Source organism: Phialemonium atrogriseum, assembly GCF_030411735.1.
Source record: "Phialemonium atrogriseum strain 8032-3 unplaced genomic scaffold QBC33scaffold_3, whole genome shotgun sequence".
Lineage (NCBI taxonomy): Eukaryota > Fungi > Ascomycota > Sordariomycetes > Cephalothecales > Cephalothecaceae > Phialemonium > Phialemonium atrogriseum.
Window position 1 is genome coordinate 851,367 of NW_026848140.1, and position 26,676 is coordinate 878,042.

At 55.3% G+C, this 26,676-nt stretch overlaps 8 protein-coding genes across 8 annotated transcripts; 2 read left to right on the top strand and 6 right to left on the bottom strand.

Annotated features, from left to right (window-relative positions):
• The first annotated feature begins 315 nt into the window (after positions 1-315).
• Positions 316-2,498, top strand: QBC33DRAFT_526570 (major facilitator superfamily domain-containing protein). Its single transcript, XM_060426902.1, has 3 exons — positions 316-935; positions 997-1,099; positions 1,154-2,498. Exons 1-3 carry the CDS (start codon positions 497-499, stop codon positions 2,394-2,396), a joined length of 1,785 nt encoding a protein of 594 aa, XP_060287237.1. The 5' UTR covers positions 316-496; the 3' UTR covers positions 2,397-2,498.
• A 1,650-nt stretch (positions 2,499-4,148) lies between these two features.
• Positions 4,149-6,208, bottom strand: QBC33DRAFT_526576 (6-phosphogluconate dehydrogenase). Its single transcript, XM_060426903.1, has 5 exons — positions 5,852-6,208; positions 5,723-5,754; positions 5,378-5,656; positions 4,626-5,293; positions 4,149-4,564 (listed from the first exon to the last, which is right to left on the bottom strand). The coding sequence occupies exons 1-5, from the start codon at positions 6,057-6,059 to the stop codon at positions 4,537-4,539; spliced, it is 1,215 nt and encodes a 404-aa protein (XP_060287238.1). The 5' UTR covers positions 6,060-6,208; the 3' UTR covers positions 4,149-4,536.
• Positions 6,209-6,886: 678 nt separating this feature from the next.
• QBC33DRAFT_575908 (chitin synthase 1) lies at positions 6,887-11,328 on the bottom strand (the record flags this gene model as incomplete). Its single annotated transcript, XM_060430866.1, has 7 exons — positions 6,887-7,332; positions 7,440-7,530; position 7,689; positions 8,468-8,583; positions 8,650-10,953; positions 11,017-11,196; positions 11,260-11,328. 7 exons carry the CDS (start codon positions 11,326-11,328, stop codon positions 6,887-6,889), a joined length of 3,207 nt encoding a protein of 1,068 aa, XP_060287239.1.
• A 3,697-nt stretch (positions 11,329-15,025) lies between these two features.
• On the top strand, positions 15,026-16,939 carry QBC33DRAFT_227416 (uncharacterized protein). Its single transcript, XM_060422818.1, has 2 exons — positions 15,026-15,266; positions 15,330-16,939. The coding sequence occupies exons 1-2, from the start codon at positions 15,239-15,241 to the stop codon at positions 16,586-16,588; spliced, it is 1,287 nt and encodes a 428-aa protein (XP_060287240.1). The 5' UTR covers positions 15,026-15,238; the 3' UTR covers positions 16,589-16,939.
• A 4,153-nt stretch (positions 16,940-21,092) lies between these two features.
• On the bottom strand, positions 21,093-22,144 carry QBC33DRAFT_227479 (uncharacterized protein). Its single transcript, XM_060422821.1, has 2 exons — positions 21,555-22,144; positions 21,093-21,502 (listed from the first exon to the last, which is right to left on the bottom strand). The coding sequence occupies exons 1-2, from the start codon at positions 22,005-22,007 to the stop codon at positions 21,404-21,406; spliced, it is 552 nt and encodes a 183-aa protein (XP_060287241.1). The 5' UTR covers positions 22,008-22,144; the 3' UTR covers positions 21,093-21,403.
• QBC33DRAFT_227478 (ras type small GTPase superfamily) lies at positions 22,145-23,210 on the bottom strand. Its single transcript, XM_060422820.1, has 2 exons — positions 22,998-23,210; positions 22,145-22,891 (listed from the first exon to the last, which is right to left on the bottom strand). Exons 1-2 carry the CDS (start codon positions 23,100-23,102, stop codon positions 22,283-22,285), a joined length of 714 nt encoding a protein of 237 aa, XP_060287242.1. The 5' UTR covers positions 23,103-23,210; the 3' UTR covers positions 22,145-22,282.
• Positions 23,211-23,421: 211 nt separating this feature from the next.
• QBC33DRAFT_227425 (uncharacterized protein) lies at positions 23,422-24,444 on the bottom strand. The gene has a single exon (XM_060422819.1). The coding sequence runs from the start codon at positions 24,324-24,326 to the stop codon at positions 23,607-23,609; it is 720 nt and encodes a 239-aa protein (XP_060287243.1). The 5' UTR covers positions 24,327-24,444; the 3' UTR covers positions 23,422-23,606.
• Positions 24,445-25,099: 655 nt separating this feature from the next.
• QBC33DRAFT_526599 (HAD-like domain-containing protein) lies at positions 25,100-26,668 on the bottom strand. The gene has a single exon (XM_060426904.1). The coding sequence runs from the start codon at positions 26,379-26,381 to the stop codon at positions 25,383-25,385; it is 999 nt and encodes a 332-aa protein (XP_060287244.1). The 5' UTR covers positions 26,382-26,668; the 3' UTR covers positions 25,100-25,382.
• Between the last annotated feature and the right edge of the window lie 8 nt (positions 26,669-26,676).

The window sequence follows — 26,676 nt, forward strand, 5'->3', positions numbered from 1 at the left end:
GACTCCATAATCCACAAGGCCGGTTCTTGTGTCAGGTCGGAAGCTGGACACTTCGGTAATGGTTTCTTTTGACATAAATACTTCCGAGGCACGCATGGCGATTATTACTAGTCCTATACGTAATTCCCTTGGTAAAGGCGCCAAGTGCCGGGTGCTCAGTGGGCCACTCCCGGTTGTCGGGAATGGGCATTTCCCTGGGACATTTTTGGGAATCTACTGGTAGATTTTGGAGCCTCTGCCTGCCGGGTTGCCGCTATATTGGGCTCTTTCCGTCGTCGGAGACCGACCGTTTTATTCCCGGAATCATGCTTTCGAGTCATCTCTTCCTCTTAAACAGTGCGCAAACTCTTAATCGAGTCACACTTTGTATATTATTGATACCTTTCATGCTCCACACTACTGCTCGTTTTCTATTTTCCCTTCCTTCGTTCCCGTCTTGCTCCCATAAGTGACTTTCAGCGCCTCCTCCGAGCCGCGATCGGGGACTAACAGCCCAATGGCGGAGAAAGCCGATGACGCCGTCCGGGACAAGGTCGAACTGTCCAATGAAAAAGGAGCATCTCATCCAGACGCAGAAGACTACAGTAATGAAAAGAGAAATCCGGCCAGCAAGGGTGATGAAGTAACTGAGACCCACGAAGCTGGACAGGACGAGACCGAAGATGAGAATGAGCATGAGCATGACGATGATCACGAGGATGAACAAGACCCTGAAGAGGAACCAGTACGGCCGCGGTCCTCCCGAGCCTCGTCAGTCTTCTCTCGGACCCAGTCGGTAGTACCGAGGTCGGAGAGGAGAGGCATCTTTGGACGGTTTGCTATCATCCCCGAGGTCGACCGGCCCTATGAGTACACGGACAAGACGAAATGGGCCATTACCGCCATCATCGCCCTGGCAGCAGCTGCTGCGCCGTTGGGGTCCGGCATATTCTACCGTACGTTCGCTCGGGAATACATATCGTGACTTACGAATGCATTCTAACATGTGTGTCTTAGCGGCCTTGTCTCAAATCTCGGATGACTTGAGTACCTCACAAACTATCACCAACCTGGCAGTTGCGCTGTATATGCTGTCCATGTCTATTTTCCCTCTATGGTGGTAAGTGGAGATACCCCCGAAATGAGGCCCTGGTTATATCACTCACGGCAAAAGGTCATCATTCTCTGAGAGACTGGGACGGCGCACGATTTATGTGATATCCTTCATATTGAATCTCATATTTACCATCCTAAGCGCCGTCAGCGTGAACATCACCATGCTGATCATCATGCGCGTAATCTCGGGCGGTGCTTCGGCGTCGGTCCAGGCCGTGGGAGCGGGGACCATTGCCGACATCTGGGTGCCGGCCCAGAGAGGCCGAGCCATGGGGATATTCTACCTCGGCCCCCTTACCGGGCCGCTCTTCGCGCCCATCATCGGTGGAGCCCTGGCCCAGGGCTTTGGCTGGAGGAGCACCATGTGGTTCCTCGTCATCTACGGGGCGCTGATGCTTCTCCTGATTCTCTTCTGCCTGCCGGAGACGTTGGCGAGGAAGAAGCCACCCGTCTTGCCCTCGCCGCAGGAAACTAACGGCACCGGAACGGCCGACGCGCAAAACGCACCAAACACTCTAGTGCGGACGAGTACAGTGCAGTCGATCAAGGAGCGAAGCAAGGCAACTAAAGTGGCATTCAAGCACTTCATCGTCGAGCCTCTCCAAGTATTGCTCTACCTGCGCTTCCCGGCGGTCCTCATCGCCGTTTACTCTGCGTCCATCGCGTTCGGCTCGCTCTTCGTGCTCAACATCTCCATCCAGTCCTCCTTCTCCCACGCGCCGTACAACTTTTCCGAGGTCATCGTCGGGCTGCTGTACTTCCCGCTGTCCATCGGCTACATCCTGGCCTCGGTGCTCGGCGGCCCGTGGATAGACAAGATAATGGCGCGCGAGGCCCGCAAGGCCGGCAGGTACGACGAGAACGGGAAGCTCGTCTTCCTGCCCGAGGACCGCATGCGCGAGAACATGTGGCTGGCCGCGACGCTGTACCCGGGGGCGCTAATCTGGTACGGCTGGGCGATCGACAAGGGCGTGCACTGGATCGTCCCGTGCATCGCCAACTTCTTCTTTGGCTTTGGGAGTATGCTGGTCTTCGGCGCCGTTACCACGGTGTTGACCGAGTTCATGCCGCAGCGGAGCTCCGGTGGCGTCGCGGTGAATAACTTTGTCCGGAATATCTTCTCCTGCGTCGGCGCCATCGTGGCCCAGCCGCTCATCAATGCCATGGGGGATGGATGGCTGTGCACCATGGTTGGCCTCTTCGCCTGGATCACGGGGAATATGGCCATTTTTGCATTGAGGAGATGGGGCCCCGGGTGGAGGGTACATATGGACGAGAAGCTGAATTCACCAAGAGCTTGAACCTGCCATATATTTACCAACCACCATGTATATATAAGGATTGCATAGTTATAGTTTATATATACCCATAATACGACGCTTTCGCCACCCGTTGGCACCTAACTAGCCATGGTTTCTTCCGTAGACACGCAGGCCCAGGTGCCGTTCAAGCAGCAAGCAAGCCGCCAAGCGCATTCAGATCCACGTTCCCCCCACTGAGCACCACGCCGAGATCCCACCCCTCCTCGCCGGCCTCCCTCTCCACCATCTGCCTAAAATCCTCGTTATAGAGCGCGACCGCCAACCCGACAACGGCGCTCGGCTCGACGACCATCTTGGCGCGCTCAAACACGAGCCTCATGGCGGCCCGGATCTGCTCCTCGGAGACGGCGTACACGGCCTCGACCAGGCGCCGGTCGTGGATGACCGACCAGGGGATCTTCCCGACGGGCGTGCGCAGGCCGTCGGCGACGGTGAGCGAGCTGACGGCCTCGACGCGGCGGCCGGCCAGGAGGCCCCGGCGGGCGTCGTCGGCGCCGCCGAACTCGGGCTCCGCCGCGAAGACGCGGATGCCGGTCGCCTCCGCCGACAGCGCCACGCCCGAAAGCATCCCGCCGCCGCCGCAGGGCGTGATGATGGCGTCGAGGCCCTTCTTGGGCCCCCGCCTTCCCTCCTCCCCCTCCTCGGCCGCGGCGATCCTCATGGCCTCCTCCACCTGCTCCTGCAGCTCCAGCCCCATGGTCCCCTGGCCGAGGATGATGTCCGGGTGGTCGTAGGGCGGGACCAGGCGGGCGCCCGTCTCGGCCACGACGCGCTCGGTCACGGCCTCGCGCTCGACGCTCGTGGAGCCGCTGAACACGACCCGCGCGCCGTAGCCCCGCGTGGCCGCGACCTTGGGCGCCGCCGAGATCTCGGGCATCACGATGTGCGCCGGGATGCCGTGGGTGCGGGCCGCGAGGGCGAGAGCCTGCGCGTGGTTGCCTTGAGAGTGGGGAGGAGAGGTTTGTGTTAGGGAGGGAGTTGATGAATAAAAGGTGGGGGGCGCCAGAAACAGTAAATGATAGACGGTATTTTCTCTTCACTCCTAGGAGATAAGAGGCACCTGGGGAAAGAGACAATGCCAGTAAAGGAGAGATCTTCCTCAACCAGGCATTCTGCACAACGGCCAATGCTCGCTCCCGACTAAGAGCAAACATCTGCAAGCAAGCCTCTTCCCACATCTCTTCCCGTCTGGCATGAAAGAAAGGAACAGTGAAAGGAGAAGGGTAAGAAGCTAAACCCACCCGAGCTATGCGTAACAACCCCCCTCTCCCTCCCGCCCCCCTCCACCCAACCGGGCTCGGCCAGCAGCCTCCCGACGGCGTGGAACGCGCCTCGGACCTTGAACGCGCCCACCCGCTGTAGGTTCTCGCACTTGAACCACAGCCGGATGACCGGCCTGCTCGACCCATCCCCGTCCCGCGCCGTCGACGCGAGCGCCGTCAGCGTCCGGTTCGTCAGCACCGGCGTCCGGTGCACGTGCCGCTTGATGAGCTCGTGCGCCGCCTGGACGGAGGCCCGTGTTAGGGGGGCCGCCGTGGAGGGGTCGGCCATTTTTCCCCTTTCTTGTTTTGCTTGAGCGTTGGAGGTGGGGTTAGGTTGTTAAGTGGGCATGCCAGTTTACCGGAAAGAGGGAATAGAAAGAAATAAGGAAACTCGGAGGCGGGAGTGATTGACACTGGTGAGATGGGTGGATGGCTGGCAGAAGCGATGAATGAATGAATGAGTAATACTGGCTAAAAATTTTGAAGATTGGACGGGCAGTTAACGATTTGAGTACCTAAGCAGAATAGAGCTTCACATGAGATGGCGGAATGAGGGGCCGTCCGATAACGGAGAGTAGAAGCAGCTTGAATTTGGCATCCCAAAGATAGGTAGAGATAGATAGGTTAGGGAATCTGATGACGAAAGTAGGTAGGTTATGGTAGTATGAAAGCGATGATCCTCCTCAAGCCAGAAGCAAACCGAAGGGCCATCCATGTCAAACGCAAAGACTTTTTGGTGCCAAAGGCCCAGATTCTCCCGACCGAGAATCTAGAATACAAGTACACGCCAAAGTTCCCCGTGATTAACTGCGAGCTCAATTCACCGTTCCATATTTAAAAACGCCCCCCAGGGTCGCTTATTTCTGGTTCTCGGGGCGGAGGCCACTAGAGACATGCTGCGTTAGAAGACAGAAAGAAAGGGCTGGGGTTTGGGGACTCGACATACCGGACAGCTTTGCCTGCCCTCCAGATCTCCATGTTGCGGATCTCCTCCATCTCGGCGTCGTACCTGGCACGGTAGTCCGGCTGGCTGTTGTACTCGAGCGACCGCTTCGTCTCCTCGCCGTTCTTGACCGAGTCGTACAGCTGGTTGAAGACGGGCTTCAGGGCATCCTTGAACCGCGGGGTCCAGTCGATGGCGCCGCGGCGGGCGGTGGTGGAGCAGGCCTCGTACATCCAGTCCATGCCGTTGGCGCCGATGAGCGGGTAGAGACTCTGGGTGGCCTCCTCGACGGTCTCGTTGAAGGCCTCGCTGGGGCTGTGGCCGCGCTCGCGGAGGACCTCGTACTGGGCGAGGAACATGCCGTGGATGCCGCCCATCAGGCAGCCGCGCTCACCGTACAGGTCCGAGTAGACCTCCTTCTCGAAGGTGGTCTTGTAGAGGTAACCACTGCCGACGGCAACACCCAAGGCGACGGCCTTCTCCTCGGCCTTGCCGGTGACGTCCTGGTAGACGGCGACCGACGAGTTGATGCCACGGCCCTCGCGGAAGAGAGACCGGACAGTCCGGCCGGAACCCTTGGGAGCGACGAGGATAACGTCGACGTTGGTGGGGACGTCGACGTTGGTGAGATCCTTGAAGACGGGCGAGAAGCCGTGGGAGAAGTACAGAGTCTTTCAAAATATTGTTAGTAAAGTCTGTAGGTGGACTGGCGGAAGGGCCAATAGCGCCAATGGGCCAAATTGAAGGATACATACCTTTCCCTCGGTGATCTGCGGCTTGATGGCGGGCCATGTCTCGCTCTGGGCGGCATCGCTGAGAAGGTTCATGATGATGGTGCCGCGGGAGATGGCCTCGTCGACCTCGAAGAGGTTCTTTCCGGCGACCCAGCCGTCCTGCTCGGCATCCTTCCACGACTTGCCACTCTTCCGGACACCAATGATCACGTTGAGGCCGTTGTCACGGAGGTTGAGACCCTGGCCGTGGCCTTGCGAGCCGTAGCCGATCAGAGCGAGGGTATCATTCTTGAAGTAATCCTGCGTGGCTGGGTTAGCAGGGGTGAAGGCCTCGAGCTGGGTGCTTGCTATCTAGTGATGACTCACCAAGAGCTTCTCCTTGGGCCAGTCCTCACGCTCTGAACAATGATGTTAGCAACGAAAACAAAGAGACGCCAGCACAACAGCAGCAGCAGCAGCAGCAGCAAAAGCAGTGGCTGCGACGGTGGTTCGTACCATAAACCTCCTCCTTCGAGCCGGCGAAGTCGATGGTCTTGACACCGCGGGTCTGCTGGGCAGGGACCGACACAGTAGCACGACCAGAAACGGCGGTGGCCCGAACAGCGTTCAGGGCAGAGACGAAGGTGCGCCTCTGAACGGCAGGCGAGGCCAATTGGCGGCCCAACGGCGAGCGAAGAGCCCTGGAGAAGGTTCGGGAGGACATGATGATGTGAATTGAGTGGAGATGGTTTGTTGGGGAGGTGCTGGAAATGCGGTTGACTCTTTATACAGGTTCACCGGTTTGCGGGTTGAAATTTTTATTTTTGCTCCTAGCTCTGGGGCCAGACACCGACTTCGGTCCCTGTCAATTACTTAGCCGCTGTCGCTGACTGGCCAGGCTCAATTGGGCTGGAAGCTGCCCGGACCAAAGTACCTCGTACCCGACATAGCGCTAGTGCCGGCCCAAATGCGGGGAGCTGATCCCTCTTGGGGTCCGATGTCGAAACAGGAAAGGTAACGCAGCAATGTGTGATCGGTGATTCTACTATAGTAATAGTAGACTCAAGGTCAAATGTTCCAGAGACTATTATGTTTCCGTTTATTTGCAGCAATCGCATAACCAAGATTACGTTCTGCACCTCGCCGCGGTGCTGATGACCACCACTTGCTTCCCTGGTCCTTCCACCGACCCTCCTCCTCCCTTAATATTGCACATGTCATACCAAACTGCAATGGCCCGGACCCATGGGCCGGCCTATAAACCATATTCGTGATCGTGCGAACATAAACGCCGGAAGATGCTCATCTATGCCTGCCCGTTTCCATGCCACCACGTCCTCCCTCTACCTTCCATCATAACCCTCACTCCCGAGAGACGAAACTGTTCCCTTCAGTCCAAGCCTCGGGACACACACACATACCTCTCTCTCTTTCCATGCCATCACTAGGCAAGAAATCTAGCAAGTAACGGACCGAGGACCTTGACTGTAGGTCCCCTTAAGGGTGGAACGCGGGAACCCCTCCCCGGCCCACCCAGCTCCCCCTTCTCTCTCACCTCGTCGCCACCTTCTCGAAGCTCTGGCCCCTCACCACGCCGCCCATCATGGCCGTCCGCACGTTCCTCCTAAACGTCTCGCGGTTCATGCGCAGGTCGTCGGCGGCCTCCTTGTTGAGGGGGTCGCTGGCGTTCGGCTCGAGGAACAGGAACTGCAGGCCCACGATGACGGCGTTGAGGTTCAGCACCGGCTTCCAGTCCTCGCGCAGGATGTTGAGGCACACCTTGCCCTCGAGGTCGATGTTGGGGTGGTAGATCTTCTCGCGGCACAGTACCTTGGGCGGCTCGTGCGGGAAGCTGGGAGTGATGTTGAACGAGAACGAGAACCGGCCCCCGCGGTACATGCCCTCGTCCGGCTCAATGTACAGTATGAACTGGAGGATGTTGTCGGGGTCCGGGAAGTCCGTCTTCATCGTGTTGCCGAGGGAGAGCTCCGAGAGATCTGTGGGGACGGAAGCCGCGATGAGCATCTTGCCGTCGCAGACGGGGACGGGGACGGGGACGGGGATGCAAGGGCACAAGAGTTGCGTGGGATGGGGCTCTGCATACCTTTTTGCACTCGCAGTTGCGCCGCCGTGACCTTCTTCTTCTTCCCACCCGCAGCACCCTCGGCGTTCTCAGCCTTTTGCTGCTCTTTTTTCTAGGCAGACGAGTCAGTCGGGATCTGCAGGCATAGGCTTCGGGCCCGTAGACTGTGCGCGACACTTACCATAGACCAGATCTTCAACATCTTGCCGGTTGGTTTGGGGACCCGGAACTGGATAACGTGACGGGTGACAGGTGGTGGCGGGGGTGAACGCTGTAGGCGGGAGGATTAGGTGCTCGGTATCTATTCGGTGCGCTTCAATAAGTAGGGAGACGAGGATTCTAGGCAAAGGTGATTTATTTGGAGACCAAGCTCGAACAAAAGAGAAGAACGAAGAGAGTCGAGAACGAGGTAGATTTGTCGCCGCTGATGTTAGGTCAGTCATGGCGCCAAATTAATGGCGGAAGTCGAGATCGGAATTGATGGCTGCAGGCATGGCTGCCCAGGAGTTGGACCGTGCACGTGCACGGCCAGAGTCGTATTCTAGTATTCTATTTTCCCGCTATCTAGGAACCCGAGACAGAGTAGCGGATCGGGGTCGATATGATCAAACCGTCGGAATTTCTGATAAAGGCCCCATTATTGCTTTTTCGGGTACAAAAACAAACCGTGAGCACCAAGGGAAATACGCCGTGACCAAATGCCAATCAATCTTGGCCTCAAGAAGCTTTAACCAGCTCCCACCTCGAATCCCCAAGATTTGTATGTCGAGATCGTTGATCCTGTAATCCCTCCCTTTGATACAAAGCCAACATGTTGATGCAAACTTGGGCATTTATAGCCCGAGAGGAACCCATCCCAATATGATGTACAGTCTTTCTAACCCCTTCTCCCCCTTCCCCTTCCCCTTCCTCCCAATAAAATATTCGGAGGCCATCCCTTCCTCTATCGTAGGGCCTAACTAAGCCAAGGCGAGGTTGAGGATCGGCTACTCGGCAACGACAGGAGCGTTTGAGATCGGAACAAGGCTTATCTCCGGGAGATGCAGCACATGATGCCGGTCTTGCCCAGGAACCAGAGGAAGCCGATGAAGCGGATGATGGAGAGGAAGGCGGTAGCAAACAACAAGAACTTGAAGAACCAAGCAGTTCTCGCGGATGCATTGTTCTAAAGAACGCGTAAGAGTTAGCTTGCGGGCCAGAGATGGCGGGGGTAAAAACAGGCGATACTTACGCCGATGCCGAACGAGTCGAAGTTATCGCTGGTAATGACAACGGCCAGCAGGCAGTTGGAGAAAAGCCACAAGACTACCAGCATGGTTCTGAAAGACTTGTACGAATCCTCGAGATCTTTTGGCTCCGGCTTCTCGTCAAGTTTGTAAGGTTCAAGAGCGCGCTTCACAGTCTGCTCGAAGATGGCATCAATGTCTTCTTGCGGCTTGTCGATTTCTTCAACCACCGCCTCGTCCTTCTCGCCCTTGCTGATATGGGCTGACGGGAGGGCCTCGTTCTTGTCAGATCCCTTGGTTCCCCACGAGACGTCGTGCCAGTTGTTGAAGGCGTACACCATCAGAATGTTGATGTAGGTGGACATCAGCACCATGTAGTACGGGAACGAGTGGAACATGTGCCACGGGTCCAGGTAGAGGAACGAGGCAACGAAGTAGAGGCCGTAGATGGTCACCAGCGCTAGGAGAATGACACCCGCCGCCGATGTGCCGCCGAAGAGACTCTGCATCGCGTCCTTCGCGCTGTCGAGCGAGATCTGCTGCTCAAGAGGTGTCTGGAAGGCGCGCGCGACCAGGTAGCCCGAGAGGACAAGGATGTATGTCTGGATAAACGAGAAGACGACGAACGAGGTTATGTAGGTCCACTTTGATCCCTTGGGCCGGTTGCCGAGAGCCAGGATGAACTGGAGGATGACGAATGCCAGGTAGATGTACTTCAAGACGGCGTTGAAGATGGGGGTCACCGTGTCTCCGAACGGCCAGCCATGATGTTCGGAAGCAGAGTCCGAGGGCGTGACCGGAGTACCGACGAGATCCATAATGACAGTCGTTGTCAGCCAGTACGAAGCTAGGGAGAACCAGGTGAAGAGCAGGTTAAGAACGTTGTAGATCAGCTGTACATGGAAGAAGAACATGCGGATGATGTTATGACCGCTCTTGTACATGCGCCCGAAGTGCATGAGCGAGTACAGACTGGCGGCGAACGAACCGTTGAGCCATCGTCGACGCTGGCTGATGAACTCAGGGGCTCCTTCGGGAACATCGGTCTCACCCTTGGCAGCCTTGATGTAGCTGAGATGCCACTTTTGGCCAGCCTTTGCGACCAGCTCGAAGCAGAGAATACGATCTTCGGCCAAGAACATGTTCTTCTTGAAAATGTTCATGCCCTCGATGCCCTTCTTGCCCAGGATCTTGGACAGGGTGTGATCACCATGGAAGTACTGCTCGAGTGGGCGGCCCATGATGGCTCGGAATCTGTAGGCGGAGAAGGCACCGGGCAACACACTAACGTATCCGAACGAGCTCTCCAGAGGCTTGTCGAGGATGTTGGAGATCTTGTACTCGAAGTTCTGCACCGCAACCAGGGGGTTTATGAGCTTCTTGCCGCCTTTACCCAGCATGGCGTGGATCTCGCCGCAAGCACCTCCGAGGTCCTTGTCGTTGTAGAAGCCCTCCCACAGGGCGAGAAGCGACTTGGGGCTCGGCTTGGTACCAGCGTCCAGAAGGATACAGATCTCGGGATTGAGGATCCTGCCAAAGGCATTGAAAAGCCACCGGTGAGAGTTGATCTTCTTGCTGTTTTTCTGTTTCAAACAGAAGATGAACTGCACGGGCGGAAGAGTCGATGAGCTATCGTCCATTGGGCGAATGAGCTGCTGGCTTGGTGTGACCGAGAGCTGGGTGGTATATTCGAAGATGTGGGCGACGGTCTCGTTGCCGTCGACATCCTTCTTGACCACGCCGTCCTGGTAGATACCGATGGTTGCCAGCACGTCCAGGACGTTCTTGTCAGTGTTATCAATGCCATCAAAGACCAGACACACAACGATCTTTTGCCAGGCCGGGCCGCCCTTGTTCCAGAAACTCGACTTCTTGAGGTTCACAATGTCTCTAATGTTCTGCATGACGCCGTGGAGCGTTCTGGAGAGGAGGACCTTGTCTTCGTTGTAGTATGTGATGGCGATCAGAAGCTCGGTGTGTCTGTTATACATCCGGGGACGCAAATCGTAGCCGTTCTTGAGGGTAAAGTCATTGGGGTCACAGGTGGCAGCCGTGTATCGCATCTTGAAAAACTCCTCATTGTTGCCCTCGGCCTCCCGGTATTTGGGCTGAACGGCATTTCTGATGGCGCTGGGGACGGGGTAGTCGATGCTCAGCACGGAGCCCTGAACCAGCTTGATCTTCCGGGTTGCGTAGCGTTTCAGGCCGCCGGCCGGCGCCGCATTGGGCTGCTGCCGCCGAATCCAGCCCTCATCTGCATCAACCGAAGACATCCTGTAGGCCGGGTCGGATTCGAGCTCATGACGGAACTGGGCCGGGGCCTGGCCATATTCGTTGGGGAAAGGAGGCGGAGGGCTGGGGCCGACAGCAACTCCAGGGCGAGTGGTTGCCGCACCCGGAGCGTACGACTCTGTCAGACTGTAGGCCGAGACGGGGCGAACAGGAGGAGTGTGGGCCCCCAGGCGATCGTGCTCGTAAGGGGTATGACTCTGGTTAAGGAGAGAGCTTTGGGCCTCGTCATCGTATTCCTCACCGGGCTGGTTATGGTACTGCTGGAGACACGATCAGGAACCGCTCAGATGGTTAGGGCAGAAGAAGATGGAACTGGAGCGTACCTGCGGGTTGGGGTTCAGGTCTTGCAGGCGGTGACCTTCATAGTCACCTCCTCGGCCGTTGTACGCCATGACGTCTGCAGGCTGGCCTCAGCGAGAGCCTCCGCTAGAGAAAGTTAAAGTGATCGGAAATGGTGGGTATTGTGAATGTCCAATGGGCGAGGTGTAGATATTCCTGCCAGAGAATCGCCCGGATTGCAAAACAGGGTGATGTTTGTTGCTCTGTTGATGCTGCTAATGGAAAGAGTTGGACCAAATTTCCCCCTTGCGTTGCGTTGGTGGTCCCCGAAAGTTGGCAGGGCGAGATAGGGTTGGCAGGGTCGAGAGGGGGAGGAAGGGTGGCAGGTGATGATTCGCCCACCCTCAAGATGAGTGAATGTAAAAGAGAGTTAAGGCGTGGAAGACGATGCCCAAACACATACGGTCTTGTTAGGGAAATAATCGGGAGAGACGGACATGAGATCAAGAGTTGAGGTGATGAGCCCTGTGTGGCTTATTTGCAGGGATTTGGGGAGCTGTACGGAGTACTGCGTATCCGCTCCAAAGGCTAGAGCCACAAAATGTTTTGGGTGCCAGGGTACTTACCTGGGTAGGTACTACACGTGTATACCTGATATTCTGACATTCACGTCAGCGGTCAGCCTCCCTGACCAATTTTTCCCGCATTCCAATTGGAGGCCCTCACCATCTGGACATCCAGGTGTGCCTACCTAGGTAGGTATCTACTGCGAATACATCGCCAACCCAAGCCCGGTCCGAACAGGATGTGGGCTTTGGCGCAGTAGCATACTGCGTCCACCGTACCGGTACTTGCATATCATTAGTGGAGCGCGAAGTACCGCACTCGGGTCCCCTAGGCAAGAGTCAGCCCCCCTATTCCAGCTCTGATCTGGCACTCAGCTCCAAGCAAGCTAATCCCGTCCGTCGACTGCTAGCCTGGTACTTGAACAAAGTTAGATAGACAGCCCAGAATACGGCCACAGTTAAACAGTACAAAGTAACTAATGCGGGATTCTCCACGCAACAACCCATCTGAAACACAGACGACCCATTTGGCCAAACCGCCCAACGTTGTCCCGCAAAATAAGGGCATCTTTTTGTCGCTGGTAACGGCGTCGTCAACAAAGATTTCTCGTGTATACGGCTGCCCACCTCATCCGCAGTCGGCACGGAACACTCTGCCAACGTAAGGATTGGATAAGACCTTGATCCCTTTGGTCAGAGGATCTCACTGGGATTCACAACTCTTCCAAAAATAGACCGTGGGGCGCCACTCATGAGGGATGCCAAAGGAAAGCGGCCGCCCAATTTTTAGCGTATGGCCAGCTGAGGCTGTGCACCACGACACCAGCCAGTGCTCCGCCACTGAACCCACTCAACACGATTGATGGCCGGAATTGACCGTGCCTTCGCGACACGACAGCAGCACAACAGAAGCTGTTGTGTAGGTATGATACGAGGATGACCGGGACCCGGCGGCGGTTCCAAACAAAATACCTTGCATCATTGCGTGGATGGTCGTGTAGCCAGCCGGCTACAATGCCCTATGACCTGCCAAAACGGCCTCGAAAAGGAGCTTCCAGATCCCTCTCCCCGAACCCTCGTCGTTCTACGATCAGAGCCTCAACACCAGGTTGCAAAGGACCAAGTGGTTCACGTCACCGGCAGTAGGCACCGGAAACAATGACATAGTCAGCCACACACTCCTCCAAGGCTCCAACCAAGTCGTGAGTCGCATTGCTATGCTGTCGCCAAGATACAGTCCTCCACGCGATGGGTGTCTCAGGAAACCTGATCACACGTTGCTCTTAACCCGGGTCAAGAATTAATATAATCCAGCTCTACCACTGGCGTGAAGATTATCGCGGTCTCCCGATGGACGAAAGCCTGGTTCTTCTGTACTGTATATCAGGGACGTTTTCCGCCGATCACTAGACAAGACTGGCAGCTCTTTAACTCCTGACAGGAGCGAATCATATACGAGACTTGAGAACCTGTTTGCGATGTCTCAGTCAGTATTCGTCAGAGGTAGGACAGAGTGCGCATCTCCAGTGACGTATTTGGAGACGGGCTCTTCTCTTGGGAAGAAGTTTTGTTCGTTTAGCCTAATGGTCCCCTATTTCTACCAGTTCAGTGCGTTGACGGGATCGTCCCCTACTTTATATTCACTCGCATCGACTTGTTTTTTTCTCAACCCTTAATAATCCCCCTGCTATGGCCAGGGGATCATTCACCCCGATCCCGTGCTGGGCGCCCAGCTACTCAATAATAGCTGCTATCGTGAGTATTGTCGTCTCTACATTTGGGACACGAGGTGCCAGGGGTTCTCTAAACATAGCATCGCAAATTCCAACCAAGGTCCGGAGCCGCAACTCTCAAGCACCCTTGCAGAGGCCGGAGATCAGAGAGCAGGGGCCGAGAGCAGGCGGGGAACTGCGGAGCCGGACGATCAACTCCTGGTGGACGGAGGATATCAGTGGAAAGATGCTTTGGGCCAGATGCCGATACGTTACATGCAGAGGAACAAAGAACATGTTTGCACTAGACACTGTAGTTTGGTTCATGCTGAGGATGATGTTGATCCCCTGGACTGATGTCATTGTGCCTTGCTTTTTCGTCAAGAGCTTCTAATGGAAGAGACAAAGAATGCAGAGCGGCAAGCCACGATGATCTCTCCTTAAACTGAGATGGACCCGCGAACACGCGGCTGCAGGCAATCTCGGCAATAAAGGCTAGCCTTTGTGTTAATTCTAGACCTACTAACCAGCAGGCTGCCAAGGTGGTAATCAGCAAATCAAGTCGTCAATGCGCAGGGGGTTTTATTACTCTTGCATCCCCCGATTGATTGCTCTTGTATGGGGACCGCAATCTGCATGTGGGCAATCATTGGTTACGTGGACTCCTGCAGGAGAGGTACGGATGTACGTACCAGGAATTCCAGCCTGCCCCTGGCAGCTGGCAACCCAGTCCCAAGCTCAGCAAGCCCGTCGCCCGTCGCTTTGAGAGTACCTATGGTGTGGTGATGCAAGCACGGGATGGCTGTTCTGGCCCTCGACGGATGCAACAACTCCTCTCAGCGTTCTGGAATACATACAGCGTAATACATCTGCAACAAAGCAATAGTACCGTGCTCAGGGACGAGCCAGGAGGGACTGGTGACTTCAGGTGGGATTGGCTGAAAGAGGGGAAACGGAGGTGTTTCTCTTGTGGATTCCTTGGGTTACAGGGGGGTCGGGCAGGTGGGCGAATGAGACGCGAGTGTGGGCATCCTGTACGTTTCGCTAAATTCCGTGAGCAGTGCGCTAATGGCCCCTGGTATGTCCTTTGTCACTGCGGCCTGCCCTCCAACTGGCTCCTCCCGTAAATGAGTGCTGGCTGCGCCGGCCTTGACCTCCCGTAAAGGTCTTCTGTCCCCGCTCTTCCTCGTCGGTTCCTGACTATTGTCCTGGCACCGTCAGCTTTCCTGCTGTCAAAGTCGAATTCATTCTCGACCATCAACATCACAAACAGCGCTCTGCCGTTCGCCGTCTGCGGGTCTTCCAACAGTCGGATCATCTAATAGATGCCTCTCTGACGACGCCGTATCGATTCTTCTATTTCTATTTTTCATTCTCTTTGAGCTAGTCTCGCAGTCACTCGTTTCTCCTTTATAACGCTCCCTATAGTTTCGCCATCCTCCAGTTCCATTTCTATTTCCCAAGTCCCGGTCCCGATTCCAGTTGCATTCCCATTTCCGATTTCGATCTATCGCGCCAACATTGCAATTCGTTTCCGCCATTCGGAAGCAACACTCGTGCCTTGATCCTTGATCCGCGCGCCCCGCGACGATCACGATCGCCATCAAAGCTCAAAGCAAGGGACACAACCTCGTCGAAGGCCTCCCAGTCCAGCCTTTTGACTCGATACCACGCCGGTCTCCACCGCGAGTTGGAGACATCAATCTAGCTGCTCCCAGTTGCACACCTAAAAGAAGAGACGCAAAATGACGAGCACACTGAGGCACGCGGCAGGTACGTTTACTCTTGATTTCGAGATGGGCATGGACAGCCTCGCTCACTGATTTGGCTATCTAGTCTCGTACGAGCAGTTACTTCCCAGGGCTGAGGTGTGCGTCGAGTGTGATACCAGTCAGAAGCTCGTCTGCCCCTCGTGCCTACCCACCGAACAATGTCAATTCTTCTTCCCGACCAACTGTAGCGAATGCCAGAGGGCATATTGCGCCCCCGCGGATCCTACACCGAGCTCCAACGCAAACTCGAACAGGTCCTCGCCCAGCGTTGGCGCCATCGCAGGAGGCGTGATCGGTGGCGTCGCTGCAATCGCCATAATTACCTACCTTGTCTGGAGATTCTGTATCAAGACCAGGAGGCAACCACTGGAGCAGGAGGTGCCAGATGAAGAGCAGGATCAGTCTGTGGTAGATGCCGAGAAGGCCTTTGCTCAGAGAAGGGACCAGCGGTCATCAACGCACACAGTCCATTCGATAGCTTCGACCGTTTTGACGAGGGCCTCGAACATTATCCAGATCGCCTACATCCCGGGTGTCACGAACCGAGCAACTCCCACCTCGCCCACTGTGCTCGTCCCTCCAGTACCTCCGATTCCCATTGCTGTGTCGCAGGCCAACAGCCCTGCTGGCCCCAATGAACAACACTTCTTTGTGCCGGGCGACCTTCGCGACTCCACCTACTCGGCCCTCTCAGGATATAGCGACAGGACCTCGTACGCTCGTACGTCCTACGCCCCCCGGTCGAGCGTTGCGTCGACCATCTATGGCAAGAATGCGGTCATTGTGGCAGCACAGCAGACCGGCCTGCGTGCGAAGCCCGAGGTGGTTAGCGTGAGGACGATAAACTCGAAGTGCTCTGGAGGTAGCACCCCACCGGTGCCGAGCGTGGACTACGAAAAATACAGCGGTCTACGCCCCCCAAGTCCCACCGGCAGCACCTTCAGCGTCGGCTCGACTTTCCTGAACAACGCCAGTGCCCACACGGCTATGCCCGTACGCGCCCAAGTTGTCCGGGTCGGGAGTGGGCATTCAAAGCAAATAAATGTGAACAAGCTAAGGACGCCCGAGGAAGCGTCGACTCCACTACGAGAAACCAGCACTATCCGTGAATCCACCGCCGAGACCATCATCGATGACTCGCCCTCGCCCGATCAAGGGCCTTTCTCTGATCCTCCAGAGGGCCGAGGCCACCACCGGAGCACGACAAGCTTGAGTGCAGTTATCGAAGATGCAACCCGACGAGCATCCCAAAGAACCTCGACTATTCCGTCAAAGAGCCGGGAGAGGAGTCCGTTTGGAGATGAACACGCGACCCAGGACTGATCTAAGCATGTCTGGGAATGCAAGGTTCCCCATCATTTATCCATCTCTACGATGTCGGGCACCCGCTCTCACATTTATCTTCTTGTTATTTAAGATTCTCCTAGACGATCGGTCCACTGTATGGGCCCCATTGAGCTGGGCTCGGCCGAGTCGTCCTGTTATTGTAGCACGACTTTTTGAAACCGACGACAGCAGTTTGGGGTGGCGTTCTCTGGCTATGGTTATATGGCTCTGATAGAGACCACGGAATGAGATATGCGAGGGATGCTCACCACGGCAACCTCAAGGACGCAAAAAATCCTTTTTAGGGAATAGACCTGACTGCTCCTCATCTTGTGGCCAAGACCTTTTTGTGAATGAATCGCGAAGTACTACCTTTCGATGAGACACCCTGCTATTGCCGGACAGATGCCTTCCATGTTCCATGCAGAGAGGAACATTGGCGATTCCCAACATGGAAACTTTCTGGTACTATGTGTACATATAGGTAATGGCATCTAAAGGGCCGCTCCTCAGCCGGGTTGAGACCCGAGGTCCTCAATCTCTAACTCGGTCGCCTCTCCCTACCTTGTTTGGGATGTGCTCAGCTAGTTGATAAGGGAGGGTTTATTCTACTCGATGTGATGTCTTCCTTTCAAATGTCTGGTATTGAGTGAATACGCTCGAGGCTTCCTGAGAAATTCAAACGCCCCTTTTCTCTCCCTACTGTAAGGCCTGTTGCTGTCGTGGATTGCGTCTCACACGTACCTCCCCTCGATCAACCGGAGGGTTCACAACTGCTTGGCTCTCTACGCTCCAACTTTCCTTCCTCCTCCTCGGCCCGCCCGGGAAAGGGGGTCGAACTTCCCGTCTCGTTCCGTATGTTCTAGGATCCCCACGGCCGGCTAGGCTAGGTAGGACGTTCCCTCCAAGCATCATCGCTCAAATTCCGGGCGTGAGAACCCTCCTTCTCGTCAGGTGTGCGGACACGGATTTGACCATTCCCTTAAGTTCGGGGTTCGAAGGGGGCGGTTCGTGTGGGGTCGGGCCTCGACCGGTGCCATTACCTTACCTTCCATTTGACGGACGTGACGGCTCCCGTGCGGAGCATCAGTTGCGTTGTGCGGTATGCAGATAAGCAGGAAGCTGGACCCAAGGGCTGGAGCTCCAGATATCTAAACGCTGCAACGACAGTCCTTTCGTCCTCGGGTCACTGCTGTCGCCATGGGTACAGACGACCCACCCTTGGATTGCGCGGTTGGGCTCCAGTGTTGAGCACTTGCTTGATGATGTCTAGATTCCAACCCCCCCCACCCTTGTGCGACACCCCCGCGTCACACCCGGGGCTACCTTCGCGAAGCCAATTCGAAGGGGGCTACCTGGTGGGCTGTCGGCTGGAACGGTTCCATCAGGCACAGCTGGGTGGCAGGCCGCAGGTCCCGGTGCCGGTCGCCGGTCCGGTTCTCGGGAGACGGCATATGGCATGTCTCGCAGGGCGGATTTATGGGGTGGCTCAGCCTTTTTGCGCCGCTGGCCTTGTTGAACCTCGGGTGGGAGGGCGCATACTGTCATGCCGCTAGCCGCGAGCATGGAGAGGATGGGATGAGCGAGAGCAAGCGCAAGCAACCGTGGATTCTGCCCCTGTGGCACCCGGTTGACTGACACCTTGCGTTGTGGTGTGCGACGCGTGACAGACTACTGCATGGTGCAAGAAAAGCTAAGAAAAAACCACCGTGAGCCAAAGAACACCCCACGCATCAAGCTGGTTGGAAAGGAAAGATGTAGGGCAAGGTAGGCGAGGCGAGGGGCTCCTGACGGCAAGCATTCGATGACCAGGATCACTCACTCACTCATCTTGAACGGGCAGGAGGAGATGAGCACACCATACTGGACCTTTCCTAATCTCGCAGCCACGATGAGATAGATGAGTGAGGGCGTCTACTCCGAAGACAACCCCCACATATCAATTACCCCCTTTTTCACATGGGTACCTACAGTACCTACCTTATTAGTAGCCTTATCAGCTGCGAGAGTAGAATAGCAGAGGGGCCATCTCTTCGACGTCTGTAAACACCCCCGTCGCGGTTCCACCCCTATTCTGATCCAAAGCTCCAGGGGCTGGGTTTGCATACGGAGTTTGCCGTCTCTGCCGTCCTCTTGTTCCATCTCAAATAGGTAGGAAGCGAAACATGGGCAGGCTTTCAAATCCATAATTTTTCCCTCCCTGCCCAGTGCCGCATATTTGCGCGGCTGGGACATGTCCCCGGCTTACAATTCGCGAATGCCTACCTAGTTAGTTAGGTAATTATTGAAAGGATGCAGGATGCAGGATGCTGAAGCGCACTGGCGCTTGTCCCTCAAGCCCTGCAGCCACTCACCTCGTACGAGAAAGCGAGAAGCGGGAGGGGGGGAGGAGGGTAATTAGCGCCTCCAAAATCCAGTAGGATTCTCAATCGGCCGCCTCAACTTAACCGGCCGTGGGTTGGTACATACCAAAGCGGCGTCTCTTGAGTGGCCGGCCGCCTGAGCGGTCGCCCAATGCGGGCCGGAAAGGGAAAATCCGTCGCAACGCCCATCCCACCGGGCTCTGCCTATGAGGACGCAAGAGGAGTAAAATAGTTGATGTCGAAAGGGGCCAACAGCTTTTTTTTTTTCGCCCATGCGTACGTATGGTGGATGGACCAACGAAAAACTTTTCGAGAGCTCATCACACCGCTTGCAGATGGCTCAGAGCCACCCCGGCCCCCTTCCCCTCCAAGGTTGAGGGACCTTGACGGACCCTTCTCTATCGCGCAGCCTTTTGTAGCAAACCATGCTCGCGTGGGGGGTTTCGACGCGGGTTCTGGTCTTCGGTATCTCTATCACCCAGAACTTGAGTGGCCCGGCCGGGGTTTATCAGGTCCCCGGTCGAATTCGCATTCCCCGAGAGAGCCTGAACGCCGAATGGCGTGCGTGTCATGATGATCTGTGTGTATGGATGGACCATGGAGCTAGCCTCGCGCACGTAGCCGGCCAAAAAAGGGTGGCGGTGTCGACTGGATGAGAAGGCGTGGGCAAGCACATTCGGCGAGTCCGCGCGCACTTGCGTTGAACTCCCTCGCAGCAGTTGGGCTTCTGGGAGCCACAATTTGACACTTCTAAACGCCTGTGACGTCGACGCAGTATCGGGAGCGGAAACGCCAGCCGGGAGGAAAACTAGGAGTCGTTGACGGACCGAAGGTCAATATAAGGGGGTTTGGTGAATGACGCTTGTCTTCTTATAGCTCCTCGGAGAGAAATGGCTGGCCTGATATGGTTGCTACCAGGGGGACGGTCTCTTTTAACCGGATAGGAAGCTGTCGGCGCAGATGTATGTGATAAGACGCATATGTTCCGCACCACAAGGATATATGATCACTAATTGAGTCTTTCCCTCTGTGGTCTAACGGGGTTTGAGTTCTGTTGCGTCTTGGTACTTATCACTTTGATGTGCTCCAACGAGCCTCCCTTATCTGATCGGGCGTATCCCTTTTCCTAATCAAGAGGTAGTACTCGACCTTCCTTATAAGCGACCTCGGAATGACCTCATATTCCAAATAGTGTACGCATTAGGTAGAACTATCTATATTTGTCACAGTTGGCGCTTCTGTTGCCAGGTTCATGGTTCATCCTGCATGGACTATCCAATTTACCCACCTCAGGGTTAATTGCTGCGTAGAATGTCGTGTGCAATGACGACACACCTACAAAAGAGGAACAGTCGCCGATCTTGCAAGTCTACTAGTCGCATCTTTTTTTTGGTTGAGCCGCTTGCTGCCGTGCAACTCGGTCTGTTTGATGTGCTTCAAGCACTGTTGGGTGGAAGTGTATCTCGGAGAAAATAATAACGACGGAAAAGTGATTCGATATCAGCAGAACTATTGGGGGACAGACAGGTCTTGGTCCTTAGCAGTTGGGGAACAAAGGAAAATGGATTTAGAGGCAAAAGAGATTTGCGAGATCGAAGGGACGGAGAATGCCGCGGACGGCAGAGAGTTCGGATGGCTAGAACTTTTGAGACCAGATGAACGAAAATCCCCCCAAATCACCTTTTGGATGGTTGCCCAGGGGTGTCCATCTTTGCTGAGAGCATACATGCGTATGCGGGAGCGATCGAGGTTAATCCGCAAAAACAAAAGATTGGCGGCTCAACTGAAGTCGGAACACATAAGAGACGTCCGCCGACAGAGATCATAGCTCATTTACCCTCGACTTAAGACATCAGCCCGGTTCAATGCCAGGCATGAGCCGAAGAGGCCGACAAGTTGCAGAAGCTGCGCGTATCCGCCAGGCTGAAGATGCGCGCCATGGGACGGGTATCGGAGGGTAGATAGAGGTGGTGAGGAGATGCAGTCGAGTTTAAATGGAAGCCACACCCCCTCCCCCTCCCTGGCGCGGGTCTTCGGATGACCCAGTGCAGTTCCGTTTCAGACGGCAGTGGTTTGGATGGAAGGATTATAATTGGGGCGGTAAGGAAAGGAAGGACCTGGAAAGTAGGTAGCGACGAAAACTGGCCGAGTCCGACAGCGAGCGAAGTAATGAATGAATGCTAAGGCCGTAAGGGACTTGACGACGAGTCTTGCCAATCAGCTATCTCTTTCCAGAACCCCGTTTGTGATGTGTGTATGAGTTGTTCGATACAATTCGGCTCCGACTGGCTCGGTTGCCTGTTGGCTGCTGGCTGCTAGCACTGCAAAAGGCGTGTCGTCGAGACTAATTTAAAGGACGTACTAAATAGGTAGGCAACCTGAGGTACGGAGGTAGGTACCTAGGCATGTGGGATGGAGGTCCCCACTGAGGGGTGCGCGGGAAAAGAGTTCATGGACAACCACCTAATAATGTTGCAGGACAGATACCACAGATCGGCAGTGTCCAGCATGGATTGAGAGCCCTTCTTGGTGGATTTCCTATGATAGTCTAGTAGGTACTGACTGAACTGACTCTGACTTCACTTGGCTGACTGAATGACCGACCGACCGACTGCATGGAACAAACATAATGCATGCCCACTAGAGACAACGGGTCCGTCGCTTCTCTCCCTTTCCCCCGCTTCCGTCTCGCCCACATCCCGGTCAAAATGGAAAGTGAGCCCTGGCCTATCCCCGCCCAGGTAGGATACGTTTTGTTTGTCGGATGAAAAATACATCCAAGAAGGGGGGAACTCGAAGGGAGGCAAAAAGGGGGGGCGATAGAATTGCAAAGCCCAGCGTCGAACGTCGCGAGATACTAAGCAAGCAGCTTCCCGAGCCCGGGACTCCAAGAACACCTGTAGCTGCCCGTCTCGCAATCTCAAGATAGAGATCCACCTTCTACCAGTGTCGAGAACCATTGGAAGACAAAGAGGACACGATAAAATAAAAATAAAAATAAAAATAGACGCAGATACCGGCGGCCCCAATGATGATGAGTCTTTTTTGTTCATACGCCATTCGCCGTGTCGAGACCAGGTGATGAATCGTAATTGAAGAATATGCGCAAGAAATCGGGTGAGGGATGTCGCTGTTCAAATATCCGGCGAACTCTCCAATATGGCCATCCGGCTGGCTGGTGTTGGATTATCGCAGAGAGCCCCTCGGAAGCTCGTGTCAAGTGGAGGGAGTGAGGGAGTGAGGAAGCATCGGAAGCTCCCAAAAGAGATCGCTACCGGGCCCTGCCTGGAGCGACGGGTAGGTGGAGACGAAGACTGTCTCTCGTAGCTCATAATACGATGCATTTGCCCGACGAGCTGCTGCCTCTTTTCCCCCGGTGGCGGTTGCTTTCCCGAGAAGTGCCGCCGTCCCCGTTGCCCGAACGCAGCGGCCGCCCCGTGCTGGTCTGAGTGATGGGCCGCATGGCCGCCTGCCGCTGCCTCCGGAGAATCCTGACGACGTCGTAGAATGCCTTCTCCACGTTTATGCAGTTCTTTGCCGAGGCCTCGACGAACTCGCATCCCAGCTCGCGCGCCAGGGCGTGTCCCTCCTGTGTGGATACCTCCCGCTCCGTGACTCGGTCGCTCTTGTTTCCAACCAGCATGATGGGGACGGGCGCCTGAGGGGTGACTGCGGTGATGGGCGACCCCGGATACGACGGCGACGAAGCGCACGACTCCTTGACCCTCTGGATCTGGTGGTGGAACCTCTTGATGCGCGAGAAGGAGGACCGAGATGAAATGCTGTAGACGAGGACGAAGCCCTCGCCATCTCGGATCCACTGGTCTCGCAGAGCGGTGTACTCCTCCTGGCCGGCCGTATCCAGCACTTCCAGCATGCAGGCCTGGTTGTCTATGACGACTTGCTTCCGGTACGAGTCTTCGATCGTAGGGTCGTACTGTTATTGCTCTGCGTCAGCAAGGCCGTCACACGGAGCACGCGAGGACGCACGGCAAGGACAACAGCAACAGCTGCGGGGACAGGAGAGATGGGCAACAACGTACAGTCTCGACGAAATGTTGCAGACACAATTGAATGGTCAGAGCCGTCTTCCCCACGCCACCATCTCCCAGCACCACCAGTTTATATAGCACCATTTTTCCCGCCATGTTGAGATGCAGAATGTGGTGGCCCAAGCCGGATCAACCAGGGAATGGTGTTGGAGAGCAGATGTCTGCTAGGTGGAGACGGAAAAGGAAGAGGGAGGGGCGCTCGGAAGGGAAAAAAAGAGTTAAAACGTGATAGAAGATAAGCGATGCTGCTGAGGGGAAGTGCCCGTCTGGCCCGTTGGCTGCTGCTATCTTTCGCAGCACGGAAGGATTGGAGATGGTAGGATCGGTGTCTTCGTCGTCGGTGTCACAAGCTGTGCATACGGATATGATCGCCTTTCTTTTTTCGTTGCTTGCTGAAATGGGGGGAGTTGGGGGGGTCGTAGCAGCAGCAACAACAATAACAAAACACAGTGGGTTCGGTGGGAGAGGGAGGCAGGCAGGTAGGGTACCTTAGGTGGGTAGCTAACAGCCTGACATTACATAGGTCGGTAAGTACCTACCAGTAAGTGGCTCGAGCGAGTCGGTGCACAGGGCAAGATGTGCGGCTTCGGTCCAAGATTCTTAGGTATGTAACAGCAGACAGGGAGGGGTCCGCGAGGGGGAGGGGGGAGGGGGGCAGATACAGGGGGAGGTTGATACCGGAATGAGAATCACAGGCAAAGGCAAAGCGGAGGCGCAACCCGATTTTATTAGCTTGGGGGGAGCGACCACTAGCCCCATCCACTCAAGCGTCAAGAGTCCACAGCCAATGCGGCAACTCGAGCCAGCGTCTCCATAGTGTACGTGTACTGCGATGGTAGTGTCAGTACACCTACGTAGTGTGTGAAAATACTCCGCAGTCGATGGGGTCGCTTGGTAGGTGCTAAATAAGAATAAATACTGCGTTATTGAACGGAAAGACTCGAGAGCAAAAAACAGGAATAAACCCGAAAAACCATAAATAAGGACGGCACCACCACCAACGCGGCCGCTGCCTATGCGGCGGCAAGGAGCAGCCGGCAACCAACCACCGTAAGAGAGGTGTGCTGATCGGATCGCTGTCGCAGCTTGCCCCGTGGCCGAACTACCCAGGGTGATCTGCGGAACGACTGAAGTGACAAAATTGACAACTGATGGGATCATACTAGTATATGTAACTGGACTTTTGGGGAGGCGAGCCGGCTGCCGGTAACGGGAATTCCCACCGCCCTGTTCCTCTTGCTGGTTCACCTGCAACTTGCGGTCTCCCTCCCCTAATACCCCCGGTTCGGCACAGGGATCAATTGTTAGCATGGATGGCATGGTTTGCCAGCAAGTACGTTGTAGTGTAATTCCATTCGGCTTGGCTTGGGTCCTGATAAGTATCCTGATAAGTGTCAAAATCGTGGGCGAAACAGCCGTGAGAAAGGGGCGGCCGTAGGCAGTAGCTACAATCAAGTAGGTAACAACTATCCAAAGGTAGTTGAACACACCCTACCTCTACGGATAATACCAGGAATCTAACCGTGCTACGTGTGGGAAGGGGTTCAGTGGATAGTTAGAAGTTAGAACTGCAAAACGGCCGTGAACCAAGCATGCCCCAACTCTCAGGAACATGGTTAATATCTAAAGGAACCTGAAGGAACCCGCTCTCAGGTACCCTAATGGCGGGCAATAAAAGTAGCTGCTAAGTATTTCCCGCTACTATGTTGGTCAGGTAGTTCCAGCCGAACTGCAGCTAGGAACTCGCCCGGGAAGGTCACTTAGCGAAAGACCTGCTCAACACACCCAATACCATTCTGCCTACGCAGTCTATTGCTTTATTGGCATCCGTATCCGTCTTTTGCAGTGTCGCGAAGCCCTACACCTACCTTACCTAGCGGCAGTCATAGACCAGCCACGTGACCTTGTAACTACCGCGGATGTACCAACCGCCCAGTTCTTTCTAGTAACCGGACAATATTGCGTGATTTCTATCAAAATGCGATGAGAGGTAAGTAATGATGTCGACAGAGGCAGGAGCCAAGAAACAAGAATCGGGGCACTGGTGAAGTGAAGGTGCACAGGTCGCTTCCCCTCGCCTATTGACGTAGGTGGTTAGTACTTGGTAGTTAGTGAAACCGTTGAAAAAATGGCTCGTCGTGGTTTGACAAGTGGAGGCATTTGGAACTCGGATTTCAAGAGCACGGTTACATCGAGATATGCAGGCATGTTCGGTTGAAAGAAAACTAAACTTAGTCGGTGAGACTGGGGAGTAGTGGATTTGCAGCTTGTGACATCGTTGCTCCTCGTCAAGCAGATGCCAAGATCCCCAACCTATCGTCGTAGCATAATAAAAAGCTTTCCCGAGAGGAACTACCAGGAGCAATAAATAGGTTATCATACAACCTGAAGCTTTTTGGCGAGTCCCACAAAACCACCCTCCCCCTCAGCAACCCAGATATCCACCCATTGCTTGGCTCCTTCGTAACGATCCTCTCCCGGCTTCCACTCCTCTTCGTCTGGCCTCTCGACATAGACAGTTCGTAGACCGCACGCTCGTGCCGCCTCCAGGTCCCCCAGATGGGCCGCAACCATGGCCACCTGCTGAGTTGCCAGCCCCAGGCTCTCACAGGCACCGAGATAGACCGCCCGGTTCGGCTTGTACGCCCGGAAGTCCTCGGCAGATATCAGTCTCTGGAAACCCAGGTCCCCGTGGTCGTTGAGGTCCTTCAACAGAGCCCTGTTCCCATTTGACAGAGTCGCCGTGACAAGCTTTGTCCCGAGCATGTGAATTCCCTGGGACGTATCAGGCCACGGCTTGAGAAAATGCCAGGTTCTGCTCAACCTTTCGACCTCTTCGGGGCTGTAGAATCCATCCAGCTGCCAGCGCATGAGTATCTCGACGAGACTGTCACGGTGGTGGGTGTCGATGTCCTTCCACTCGGTCTCTCCGGGGACGAAGCTGCGAGTGAACCGTCCGTAGGAATTCCTCCATTCCTGGGCAAAGACAGCCCAGTCTTGGTCGGTAAGACCCCTCGCACGACTCTGGACGTCGGTTGGGAGGTGCGCAAACGCGGCTGAACTGATCTTGGCTGCTGCCTCCTTTTTCAGAGCCTCCTGGACCGAGGATCGCCAGTCCACGCACGTGCCGAATACGTCGAAGGTGAGCGCCTTGATCTGGTTCTGCCAGGGCTCAGGTCCTTTACCCGTCATATTTCTGGTGTTGCTAGGGATCCCGAGTCTAGTCTCTTCCCTCCCCGCTGCCAGTTGTGTTGTCCCCTTAATGGCGTTAGGTGATCCGAAGGTTGACCCTGTGACGACATAGGTATCCCACGACGGGCGCCAATCCGAACAGGGAAAGAATGCAGGGACCAGGCGAACCAATCGACTCCGCATGACAACCAGAAACTTTGAGACATTACCCACAAACAAACTTACTATGGTACAGGACCACAGTAGGAACAGAAGTAAACAAGACTCAGTTGGAATCAGAAGTCTCTCATACTCTCTTCCGCATTCCGCCCGTGTCACCCACTTGCTTCACACAAAGGAGCTGCCACCATTCATCATGGTCTAGGAATTCTGACCGTCGCCGTAAAAACCGCCTCACAACCTCCGAAAACCCGCGCATTCGTCGCGTGGTGTCTCTTTTAGTTTCTCCCAGCACCGTTGCACCCAGCCTCTCATCCAA

Coding starts and splice junctions, on each gene's coding strand:
- QBC33DRAFT_526570 (XM_060426902.1), top strand. CDS start 497: ATGGCGGAGAAAGCCGATGACGCCGTCCGGGACAAGGTCGAACTGTCC. Junction 936..996: donor GGGGTCCGGCATATTCTACC/GTACGTTCGCTC, acceptor TGTGTGTCTTAG/CGGCCTTGTCTCAAATCTCG. Junction 1,100..1,153: donor TCTATTTTCCCTCTATGGTG/GTAAGTGGAGAT, acceptor TCACGGCAAAAG/GTCATCATTCTCTGAGAGAC.
- QBC33DRAFT_526599 (XM_060426904.1), bottom strand. CDS start 26,381: ATGCGGAGTCGATTGGTTCGCCTGGTCCCTGCATTCTTTCCCTGTTCG.
- QBC33DRAFT_227479 (XM_060422821.1), bottom strand. CDS start 22,007: ATGAACAAAAAAGACTCATCATCATTGGGGCCGCCGGTATCTGCGTCT. Junction 21,503..21,554: donor TCCATGCAGTCGGTCGGTCG/GTCATTCAGTCA, acceptor AGTACCTACTAG/ACTATCATAGGAAATCCACC.
- QBC33DRAFT_227425 (XM_060422819.1), bottom strand. CDS start 24,326: ATGCCATCCATGCTAACAATTGATCCCTGTGCCGAACCGGGGGTATTA.
- QBC33DRAFT_227416 (XM_060422818.1), top strand. CDS start 15,239: ATGACGAGCACACTGAGGCACGCGGCAG. Junction 15,267..15,329: donor CACACTGAGGCACGCGGCAG/GTACGTTTACTC, acceptor TTGGCTATCTAG/TCTCGTACGAGCAGTTACTT.
- QBC33DRAFT_526576 (XM_060426903.1), bottom strand. CDS start 6,059: ATGTCCTCCCGAACCTTCTCCAGGGCTCTTCGCTCGCCGTTGGGCCGC. Junction 5,755..5,851: donor CTCGAAGGAGGAGGTTTATG/GTACGAACCACC, acceptor ATCATTGTTCAG/AGCGTGAGGACTGGCCCAAG. Junction 5,294..5,377: donor CGCAGATCACCGAGGGAAAG/GTATGTATCCTT, acceptor ATATTTTGAAAG/ACTCTGTACTTCTCCCACGG.
- QBC33DRAFT_227478 (XM_060422820.1), bottom strand. CDS start 23,102: ATGGCGGGAAAAATGGTGCTATATAAACTGGTGGTGCTGGGAGATGGT. Junction 22,892..22,997: donor TGCAACATTTCGTCGAGACT/GTACGTTGTTGC, acceptor GAGCAATAACAG/TACGACCCTACGATCGAAGA.